The 12171-nt window shown below is 41.3% G+C and overlaps 1 protein-coding gene across 4 annotated transcripts in view; it reads left to right on the forward strand.

Annotated features, from left to right (window-relative positions):
• The first annotated feature begins 2860 nt into the window (after positions 1–2860).
• Positions 2861–12171, forward strand: part of dmxl1 (Dmx like 1) — a 74836-nt gene continuing 65525 nt past the window's right edge. For 2 of the 4 annotated variants that reach the window (XM_080434431.1, XM_080434434.1), the window contains exons 1-7: positions 2861–3184; positions 5011–5240; positions 7708–7833; positions 8935–9012; positions 9699–9777; positions 11216–11363; positions 11979–12045. In XM_080434431.1, the coding sequence (XP_080290557.1) occupies positions 5154–5240; positions 7708–7833; positions 8935–9012; positions 9699–9777; positions 11216–11363; positions 11979–12045 (585 nt within the window). In that variant the 5' untranslated portion in view covers positions 2861–3184; positions 5011–5153. Of the gene's footprint in view, positions 3185–3344; positions 3477–5010; positions 5241–7707; positions 7834–8934; positions 9013–9698; positions 9778–11215; positions 11364–11978; positions 12046–12171 lie in introns of all 4 variants that reach the window. The other 2 variants (XM_080434432.1, XM_080434433.1) reach the window with 2 other exon arrangements.

Below are 12171 nucleotides of genomic sequence, written 5' to 3' on the forward strand. Positions count from 1 at the left end.
TGACGTCGGTGACGTCAATGGCACTGAATGAGTTAATTGTTAACAAAAAATTTTTTTGCACAATAAACCCCTGACAGGGTGATGCAGACCCTGAAATATGTACCCTGCATCACCTGCATCACCATATTGTACAGAACGTATCACCCTGAAGGTTCATTATACCACATGGTTACATACTAATGACATAACTAATTTGACACAAAATACATCAATGTCAAAATATGTTATTGATTGTATATTATCCCGCTTATTACACAGCTACTTATTATTATACTGTAATAAGAAAGCTTATTAGTTGACATAGTCCTGCCTCCATTGCAAAGTAAACAAAGGCACACACACACACACACACACACACACACACACACACACACACACACACACACACACACACACACACACACACACACACACACACACACACACACACACACACACACACACTACAATGTAAGATGGTGTGACTGCACAGACTGCTGTACCTCTGAGTATATAACAATAGTGACATCTTGTGGCCATTTAAAACAAGAGACGAGAAAGTTATTCTGTTCATTTTCAGTGAGTGATGCCATCATACAACAAATGATAAATGAGGAGAACAGGGTTATGCTGAATAGGCAGTACACCTTTGTTGTCACTCAGATGTCAGGGGGCACCCTGAGTTGATCTGCAGTCATATACTCTACCACTGAGCTACACCCCCACTAGCAATGATTCTCCATACATTACAAACTGTATCTTTTCCATAAACTAACAGTTTGCCTGTTGTTGTATAGAATATAACCCAGACTTGAGTTAAATATCACAAACTAGAACTCAATACTCAGAGTTTTACTGGGGGCCTCTTGATTTGCAGTGAAATGCTTTATGACAGAGCTATACCCCACAAATGTCCTTAAATGATTACAAACTATGTATTTTCATGAAGTGCATTTTGATTATTGTGTAGGATTCAATCCCAACAAACTAGAGCTAAAAAATGTTATTTCAGGGGGCACCCAGAGTTGAACTGGGGTCCTCTTGATCTGCATTCAAATGCTCTACCACTGAGCTATAAAATTCACACACAAAGCTTTCAATACAACCTGTATCTTTTCTATAAAATCCTTTTTGAGTAATAGGATTGAATCCAATCTAGAGCTAAAAGTACAATTTTCAATGTTGTGATGAGGGGGCACCCAGAGTTGAACTGGGGACCTCTTGATCTGCAGTCAAATGCTCTACCGCTGAGCTATACCCCCTTGGTTAAGATATCCCTTACATTACAAAACATATATTTTTCATAACTTCCAGTTTGCCTATTCTATAGAATATATAATATTAGAGTTATAATCACATGATTTCATGTCAGGGGTTACCCAGAGTTGTACTGGGGTCCTCTTGATTTGCAATTAAATATTTTACGACAGAGCTATACCCCCACTGGTACTAAATGTCCTTAATGGATTAGAAACTATGTTTTTTTCATGAAATCAATTTTGATTATTGTGTAGGATTCAATCTAGGCTATAGCTAAAACCCAGGATTAGCACATTGTATTTCAGGGGGCATCCAGAGTTGAACTGGGGACCTCTTGATCTGCATTCAAAAAGCTCTACCACTGAGCTATACCCCATACACGCAAAGATTTACAACACAACCTATATCTTTTCCATAAACTCCTTTTTGAATATTAGAATTCAATCCAGTCCAGAGCTAAATATGCATGGCACAACATTTCGGTGAGGGGGCATCTTAGATCTGAGTCAGATCTCTAGATTAGCCCAGCCCACAACCTTTGAGGCTAGCCATGACGACTTGATTTCTGTGAACTCATCATAACCATCTGTTTTACTCTGAGGCAAGTAAATACAATTGTATTCTATTTGGAAGAACCTGAGTTAAGTTATCTTCAATAAAATATTTTGTATTACAACTATGTTCAACACAAGTATGAAAAAACATCATATGCACCTGACTCTTGCACAGTGAAACAGCTGTAGGCCTAACAATAAAAATATCATTAATCAACATTGTTCTTTTATCTGAGTATTATAAACAAACAATACGTATACAAGTAAAACTGAGCCTATACACACTTTAACCAAATTGATTCCTTTTTAAGCTAGATCTCTAGTTTTGTCTGAGTTGAGCACATGAGCACAGCTTTTCACCTGTCTCTGTCTCTTGGCTACCTGAGGACTGGGGTATTAAAGTCAGTTCTACAATAAATTGGTTCTCAAAGTGGGGTCCGGAGACACCCAGGGCGTCCTTGGGGGGGTATAGGCGGTCCCCAGGAAAATTAGTTAATATAGCGTCACAATCATTTGAACCACTTTAACCACATTTAAATTATATACTTTTGGCTATTCAAAAATAGCAGATATACAAGCTCATGTGTCGCGCGATGAGCTTGTATACCTGCTAAACCTGAAAAATCTATTTTGCAAATCTTTGAATATAGGCTGCTATACATATGTATTGTTAAAGCGATCATTTTTTTATTCAAATCTTTGCTTCTGGAGGTCCCTGGCACAAAATATTTTTGAGATGAGGCCGGGGTCCGCAGCCAAATACATATCATTTTGGGGGTCCTTGACATGAAAAAAGTTTGAGAAGCACTGGTCTAGGTTATATCTAGAAATCTATATAGTTTGTAATCTTAGTAATATAATACAAATATTAGTAAAAAAAACAATTAAAAACTGTATTTACAGATCATCCTATTCTCTTGAGATTCTGCAGAGCCTGTTCTGCAGGAACCTCCCCTCAGTTCACCTCACGGTTCACCTCACCTGCTTTCATGTTTGTGACTACAAGGACCACAATGCATCGCACCTAAACAGTCGTCACCGTGACACATCTCCAACGTTGAGGAACAGACAGATACCGTAGGTAGGACAGGATGGTGTCTGGTATTTGGTAACTTTAGGGACTCCCTGGTGTGTGGTTTGCATTCAGAACTGTTAGCCGCTGTACACACAGCCGGGCAACGTGACTCAGACAGCTACCGAATGGTTGACACAAATTAAACGCTCTCAGCCTTTTCTATAGCTGGTTTGTTTGCTGTTCTAAGCTAGCGAGCTACTGCTGAAGCTATGGTGTGCTATCGCTAGTTAGCTGGAAAGACTGCAAGGAAGAGCTATAATACTCGCCAGGCAAAGCTACAAAAGAGTAACGGGACATAATTTAGCAATAGTACGAGGTAAGTCGTTGCTTGCGTATATTACGGGTCATCATGGCATGTGTTACATTTGTTATGGTTGTGGCCGCTGTACAGTGTGGGCTAAGACACTTCAACTTGACAGTATAAGTTAGCTTAATGATTCATTGACCTGAAACTGCTCGATATGCCTTTCGTTCAGATCGACAGTGCGTTTAAAGTCATGTAAATTGACTACTGAGACAGTTCAGCTGACGATACGCTGATCCAGTGGTGTTGACATTGACATTGTGTCACCGTGTTGCTGCGGTGTATGGATATGGAACCTCATCACGTGAGTTGCCACACGGAACAGATGCCTTAAAAATTGTCCAGTTTAGAATCGCCTGCTGCAGTGGTTTTCAACCCTTTTTTCATATCAAGGTCCGTTATTTGTTGGGCATTTGTGCCACGGACCACCGTTTGATGAGATTTAGCCACTCAGAACTTAGAATGTTTTGTTATCTTTGGATAAGATTTTGTCCACAATTCCATGCTGTGTTGATGTTGGTACCATAGGAGAGATGACAGGCAAACGTTGATCAAAATAACAATTCTTGTACATTCCGTATAGACTTCTTGTAAATTAAGTAATGCATATGTTTAACAATAATTTAACTCGTAGCGTACAATGAAACCAGGGTCCATTTGGTTTCATTTTACACTCAAGAGATAAAGATCTATAAGGGTCCGTCCATTTGGTTTCATTTTACACTCTCAATAGATAAAGATCTAATTAGGGTCCATTTGGTTATCAACTCTCCATCATTTAGCTGGGGACCACCTGGAACCTTCAAGGACCACTGGTGAGAACCACTGGCCTACTGCAATGTGAAATAACTACTGCATTAAGGCCAAACTGTGACATTTAAGGGGCCTGACTTGCGCGTTGCTGGTATTATAAGTGAATAAATGTGTGTGTAATTGTCAGTATCATTGCTGACACAAGAGACACTGCTCAAGCAGTGCTAACTGACAGCTAGCATGTTCAGCTAGCTTGCTCCATAATGATGCGTTCAGATGTGTGTCATAAGTTACAGATTGATTTGGTTTACTGTGACAGATGACATTAATCGCCCCCCCCCCTACCTGTGGTTTCAGAATAAAGCCTCTAGCAGTAAACATTAAAGTGGATTAGCCGGCCAAACCAGCAGCATTGTAGTTGTGTTATAACAGCATTCTGCTGCTCTGACCCATTTGGATCACTGACTGACACAACCTGACCTGTTCCCATTTGTGTAATAATAGGCTATTGTAAACCCGGCCAGCGTCAGGACTCAAGAGATTCAAGAGATTCTACTCACACCCTGAAACTGAAATTGGAAAAACCTAATTTACATAGCCTTGAATGAACATACACTGTCTTGCTACTGGTTTACAAAGATGAGCACTTTAAAAAGGATTCTGGTGGTTGTACCCTCAGTAGTTGGCATATAAGCACACCCTGAGGCTAACAAAATTGGGTGTTTAAACTTTAAAGTGCACCTACTGGTGATATTATCGCTATCATTATACACAGTAGTACTAATATTTTGCCTGGGTTCCCGTTTCAGAGTAAATTCACTAAGGCTGGGCCAGATAAGGAAACATTCATGTACTGCAACCGTAATATGTTGGGCAGCATATGTTGCGTAAAGGCTATGGGTGAGCTGTCAGCTCTGCGGTTTCCTTTTCATGAGCTTACTACTAGTGTTCAGTGTTAAATCAATTTACAATGAATATATGCAATGCCTTAAAGTCGATCCCAAACTGTCGTCATGTCTATTTTCTCTCCCATCTTAATTTCTCTTACTCATCTTTCTGCTTGTCTCTCTGTCTCTTCCCCTCAGAAAGCCTGCAGGGATGCTGTATTGAAATCACAGCCTACATGTCACAATGACCGCATCATTACACTGGTTTCCAATCAAACTCACCTGGAGTAGGAGGGTACAGTGAGGCAGCAGGGAAGGAGAACAGGCAAACAACAAGAGCCATGAATCTCCATCAGGTCCTCACCGGGGCCGTCAACCCAGGGGACAGTTGTTTCTCAGTGGGGAGTGTCAACAATGTGCCATTCACGGTAAGTTGTTCCTTGTTCCAGAAATACTTCCCTATCGTCTTTATAGGTGCATGTGTTGCTCTGTCTCATTGTCTGCTAGCCAGATAAAAACTTGCGTTGCTGCTTATCTTTTTCTCAGAGTGTAGGAAGGTGCAGCTGCGACAGTGCTGTCAAACAATAGAAATATACTCTACCCACACACTGGATCATGCTCCCAAAGTGTATTTGATTAATTATCACCAAGGTGACATTTCGAGCGCCTCTCTTCCTCCTTGTCTGAGGAAGAGTGGAGATGCTCGAAATGTCACCTCGGTGGTAATTAAATAAATACACTTCGGGAGCATGAATCAGTGTGCGCTGCGGCCTCTATATTTCTATTTTATATGTGTTCTGTCCAGCACCTGAGAATTTATCATTTACTTGGTGTTGTCATTCAAGGCAGATGACACATTAAAATACCCAGTGTTAAAAGTACACTATGAATAAAATGTTATTTAGACCAATCACTATGGTAGAGTATGCTAATATAATATAACTTACACAATTGCTGCAATTGTATTTGGTCTCCCTGCTCTTCTATTGAGACATTTATATTCTGTGGTCTGATTTGACCACTACTGGTTGGCAAGTGGTACTGCATGAAGGTCAAAATTCAATTTCTCCCCCTGAGCAAGCAGGCAGGCTCTATTAGCTCAGTGGTAAAAAGCCCTTGCTTGTGGGACCCGGGTGTGAATTCCGGCTAAGAATCCCAGGTAGGACAGGAAAGTTACGGAGTGTAGCTGTAAGTTACGGGTCAATTAATTTTCTACACTCAGCATTAAATTAACTCTGAGGATGTTGCTGTGTGTGGAACAGGGCTGGAAGTGTTAACCAATGCTGTACTTGATGGATTACATCAAACGCAAGATAGATGTTGGCAAGTACTTGGACCTGCAGAAAGCGTTTGACACTTTTAATCATTCCATCTTGTTGAATAAGCTGAGGGCAATTGGTTTTGACAGCTCATCTGTGAACTGGGTGAGATCCAACCAAGATCTTACCTGGAGGGAAGAGAACAGGTGGTTGAGGTGAATGGTACCCTGTCCTCTTCCCTCCCAGTGGACTGTGGGGGTCCCACAGCGAAGCATTCTGGGGACGTTACTATTCTTGCTTCATGTTAACGAGTCACGCTGTGAAATGACCATGTAACTGAAATTTGTTCTTGTTCGCGGATGACTCGGCTCTCCTGGTTTCAGACAGGGACAAGTTGCAGGTTGAAAGTAGTGTTCTTAGCACAGAGCTCAGCAATATTTGCCTGACTTGATTCAATCAACCGTATTGATGAATAATCAATAGGGTGGCCTCAGGTGATTATTTTGTTCTGACCAAGGTTTCGGCTGGTTAGTTGGTGGCAAAGCTGGGCGGTCACAGTCAGGGGTATGACACTATTGTCATGGTCCTGTTGTCCTGCTTGTATGAGTATATAAAGTGACTGTAAGAGACATGTAGGGATATTTTGGGATGAACCGAATGTTTGCCTAAATTATACTGTATGCCCATAATTGGGATGCTAGGGTTCATGTGGTTAACAACAACAGTTAAACTGTTCTTTTGTGATACTGCTGCTATTCTTGATTATTCTATTATTTTCTTTGTTGTATACATATTGTTTATTATTATTATTATTATTATTATTATTATTATTATTATTATTATTATTATTAATGCTGCTACAATGTTTTAATCTTATGTACCTGTACTCAAAATAACAACAACAGAAACCTTGAACTAAACCTTGAATGTGAAGTAACTGTCAGCGACAGACTGACTTTGCACATTGTGGTGGACAGAATCTGACACTGTTCCCAATGGAGAGTCATTCTCGCTGAATGGATCAATAGCACAACTATTTCTGTCCCTCCATCCTCTAGTGAAGGAGGCAAAGGTTAGATCTCTGGATAGTCACAGTGAATTACAGCCCATTGATAATGGGTCAACCCCCCCCCCCCCACCCGCCCTGCACACAGAACCACAGAAATTCAGAATGGAATGCATATCTTATCTTGCCGTACTAGTACTCGACAGCTATCATATGATGGTATGTGTGTGATGATGTCGTGACACTGGACCCGGGGTCACTCATTAGCCTTGTCCAATTAGGCTTGTCCAACTGACCGCTCTCACACTGTGGGTGCTGTTTATGTCCTTGTCATCCCTGTCCTCCAACCCAGGGGTTCCCAAATTTTTACAGCTCAAGACCCAAAAGGGTATATTCCCCGGTACCCCAAAAAAAAAAGAAGAAAAAAAGTGAATATAGCTGATCTACGAGCTCACAACGGCCCTTGTGATGCGGAACGTTCACGAACGTATATCACCTATTTGATTCATGAAAACAAGTTAGAAAATGTTTCGAAATGTTGTCTTTTTTTGTCGCGACTAAAATGGGTGGCAGACCTATGTTTGGTAAACACTACTCAAACTCCTTCTCTTTTCTCATGTCATGGGATAGGCCTACGCATCCGGCTGTGATGTTGTGATTTTGGGCAGTGACTTTGAGCGGCTGCAGATCATCCCGGGGGCCAAGCATGGCAACATCCAGGTGGGCTGCGTGGACTGCCCCCTACAGGGAGGACAGGTAAGAACGATCACTTCCCAGGCCTTGTCAATTTTGTGTTGTCGATTAATTGATAATTTATAAATATATTGGTCAAATCATGTAATGCTGATGCTGGCCCCAGTCCATGTCATTGCATTTGTAACATCATATGACTGCAAAATGGTTTGATAAAAAACGGAAAAAACTCAAGCTCAATCAATGTCCAGTGTCCTTTTCAAATCAGGCCGCATAATAAGCTATCTTAGTCAAAATGGGCCCGAGTCTACATTATTAGTTCTTTCACGGCCTAAATGGGCTTCATTTCTGGTGTGTAATGTGGTTTCAGCCTGAACAGCTGCATTGCTGTCAACAGGTCTGATAGAATAGACAAAGAAACCCACACGTCAAGCTGTAATACAGATAAAGTGGAAAGACACAAATGTGCCACGGCGGGGAAAAGAGAGCGAATGCTTTCAGCTGCCAATGTATCATCCTCTACTTCTCCAAAATGGAAAACTATAAAAATCTTCTGAAGCCTGTAGTCAAGTCATCCTGTGTAGAAGAAACAATGTATTTTCCTAATGTATGTCACAGTGCTCTGAGTCATAGTCTGTCTGCACCAAGTCTTGTGCGTGCCTTTTTTTATTATAATCTGTGGTGCACATACTGTACACATGCACGTGTGTGTGCATGCATATGCACATTTGCAAGTGTCTGTGTGTGACTCATTTGTTCCTGACATTCAGCATCCTTGACAGTTGGCATATTATTTACCTCATTACACACAACTTGTATTATCCAGGGCCCAGGCCTTGTTAGAATCGTTATTTCTATTCAGGCATTTCAGTCATCCAGTCTGTTTACCGTAGTGACAGTGGCCACTGACACTGGCATTTGAGCACGGAGCCCGAGCCAATGTGTTAATGGGAGGAGTACAAGCTGCAATCACGACAATGCTGAGTCAACAAAGGATTGTAACAATCACAAGATATTATTGGCCCCTTTTCAAGTAATTTAAGTTCAGTAGCCAGTTGCCAGTATGACTTGTTTCTGAAACAAGAAATACTGGTTTGAGGAAGTTTTTTTGTTTTGTGCTTAATATGTAGAAGTAATTGAGACATGTTTTTTTTCTGCTGACAGATTGCAGCTTCCTATGGAAGCATTGTATGTGTCTTTGAGCCTGTTCATCGCCAAGATGTGAAGGAGGGGCCATCGACGGTGAGTAGCCAACAGGACTGTTCAGTCCACAACCAGTCATGCATGTCTTCACATTAGCACAGGAAACGAGACCCCTTTTCTCCTTTCAGCACTTTTCATTGACCTTTCAATTGCAGCTGAACCTTGACCACCACAGTAAAGTCTCAAGATTTTATTCATAATCTCATATACAAGAGTAACATGTACAAGAGAGTAACATAAAAAGAAAAATACATTAACCAGAAACGGGGACGGATGTTTTCAATGTGTCTAACATGGTTAAACAACTTAAAATTTGTCACACAAAAAGCCAGTGTAGACGTTAAAATGACCCCAGATGTGTTTTAAAGTGAAATACCCCTTTTAATACTCAATCGACTGATCTTATATCAATACGTCTTTTCAAAAGTCTCATGTTTATGACATTGGTCCTAAGCAAGAGAAGTCAGGGAACCGTCACATGGAATGGAATCAATGGAAAGATGATAGACATCTCAGACACAGCCTGAGGGTCATGCATGATATCATGTGATTCGCATGAGAGCAGGCTCACAGGAGGTTCTCACAAACAATACAGTCATACCTCCTGATATGAAAGACATGAAAAGATATGATTTAGCTCTGGCACCATCTTATTTTTTAGATGAAGGATGTTTATTTTATGTTGTCATTGAGACTTCTTTCTTTCATGTTTTTATTGTGAACAGAAGCTGAACTACCAGTGGCAGAAGACGGGCCAGTTTGCTTTGCAGTCTACAGTGCGGAACCTGGCCTGGCACCCCACAGGTACATTTACACTAGGAGCACACCTTGTGTAGTACAACATAAAGATACACAGTCATGCTATACTGCTGTGGTTCCCAAACGGGAAGTCCAGGTGTGCCTTTTGGGTTTTGTGACGACCACACATTATTACTGCTATGTTTACAACTATATAAAAATAGTGCACTCATTTACCAATACAGAGACACATTCTACGCCCTCCCAAATATATTTAAACCGCTTTCAACCCGGTGTCCCTATTTTGGACTTCATTATAACCAAACATTTGACCAAATATTACCAAGTATCTGAACCCATTGAGACCTGAGGCCGATTCTACAAATGTCTTCTAAACCCTAACAGTGTTCTGAAACACTTCTGTTGCTATAATATCAGTGGTTCTCAAACTTTTTCATGTCAAGGACCACCGAAAATTATATTTATTTGGCTGCGGACCCAGATCTCAAAATATATGGCACCCCCAGAAGCAAAGATTTGAGTAAAAAATGTTGGCTTTAAAATACATATATTCAAAGATTTGCAAAAAAAATCATGATTTTTCTAAAATAGCAGATCTACGAGCTCATAGCGCTATGAGCTTGTATATCTGTTATTTTTGATTAGCCAAAGTATAAAATAATGGTTAAAATCTAAAATGACAGATGCTTTCCCGGTCTTAACGGGTTAAATACCAATCCCGCTGGGGGGCACAGATGGCCTAGTGGTTAAGGCGCATACCACATATATGCTCTAATGCAGCCTGACAGAAAGTCGCATGTTCGATTCCCGAGCCTGACGATCTTTGCTGCATGTCAATCCCCTGTTTCCTGTCTATCGCAAACTGTACTATCCAAATAAAGGCAGAAAAGCCCCCAAAATATCTAACCCTGTCTTCTACCCCGAGCCATCCCAAACTAGAAAGTGTGTTGGAATTAGGTGGGTCATGGGCTTAACCCGGAATGAATGGGTTAAGGCCGAGAAGTAGTCCTATCAGTTTATTTTGGGAGGTCTGAAGCTTAGTTTTTAGTGACATTCAGATGTGTTGGAGAACCAAGAGGCACAAGCATAATCAAAATGGCATTGAATTAGGGCTCAAGCTAAGAGTCTTGAGAGCACTTTTGTTGACAAAAGAGTAAATCCTGCCCCAAAATCTCGTTCTTTGATTGACTTTCTTGATTACATTTGATGCCATTTTTCCACCCCTCAGTTTGTGTACTTTTCTTTTAACATGACGTCTAAATGAATCAAAACCACTGCTATAGTGTCCGTTGAAAGGTTTTTATGAGAATGATTTGTGAATGTCACTGACAACCGGCCTACATCACTAATACTCATCTTTCGCACATCTCTTTTTTTGCTCATTTGTTTTGTACTACTGGTGTTGAAAATATGGCCAATTAAATACAATACAGAAAAATGGACAATCTCATGGTGACTGGGGTTTTGTTATTGGTTCTTCCAGGCAGCCATCTCTTAACAGGCTCTAGTAGCCTCCAGTTGTGGTGTAATGGTGGCGAGGCAGAGGAGGTGTGCGAGGAGGCTGGGAAGCAGACTGAGATGACCATAGGTGACTCCTCTCAGTCTCCCTGGAGGTGTATCTGGCACTGCAAGTAAGAGCCCACACTTTTAAAAAAAAGGATGTCCACTGGGGCTGGGTGATATGACTTCAAATTAATGTCACAATTATTTTAGACCTTTGCCTTGATTACGATTAATGAACTATTTTAAAAACAAGCTTGTGAATTGGCTATTATTTATAGATTGGTAGAACTTCACATGTGACAATATCCACATTGCTTGTGAATATCTTACTGTTCTTAGAGTACCGTACATTAGTATTTGCCAGACCCAAGGGGTCGGCCTACATGAGGCTTTGTCGGTCGGTCTGTCCCTCTTTTCCTGTCCTGTCCCTCTTTTCCTCCGCACACACGTCATGTGAAGTCCGGCCGGCCTACATGAGGCTTTGTCGGTCTGTCCCTCTTTTCCTGTCCTGTCCCTCTTTTCCTCTGCACACACGTCATGCGAAGTCCGGCCGGCCTACATGAGGCTTTGTCGGTCGGTCTGTCCCTCTTTTCCTGTCCTGTCCCTCTTTTCTTCTGCACACACGTCATGCGAAGTCCGGCCATTCAGATTTCAACCACTAGGGGTCTGGCAGTACCAGGTCTCCTGGTTCCCTTGTTTTCTAAACGATTGTATTCATTGTTTTATTTTCCTTTTGACTGTAGGACTGCCTCTCCCATCAATCTGATGAAGTTCTCTCCTGATGGGGATTTCTTTGCTACTGCTGGACAGGTCCGTTGGCTTTGCACCCTGAGAGCCATGCAAGACATTTACTCTCAGCCTGGCAACAAGGCTCATTAAAACAGTATTACTGTGGTCATACTAATGTAGAGATCCTGGTTTAAGACCGGTTGTAGA

Source organism: Gymnoscopelus braueri (assembly GCF_963280865.1).
Source record: "Gymnoscopelus braueri genome assembly, chromosome: 7".
NCBI classification, from domain to species: Eukaryota; Metazoa; Chordata; class Actinopteri; order Myctophiformes; family Myctophidae; genus Gymnoscopelus; species Gymnoscopelus braueri.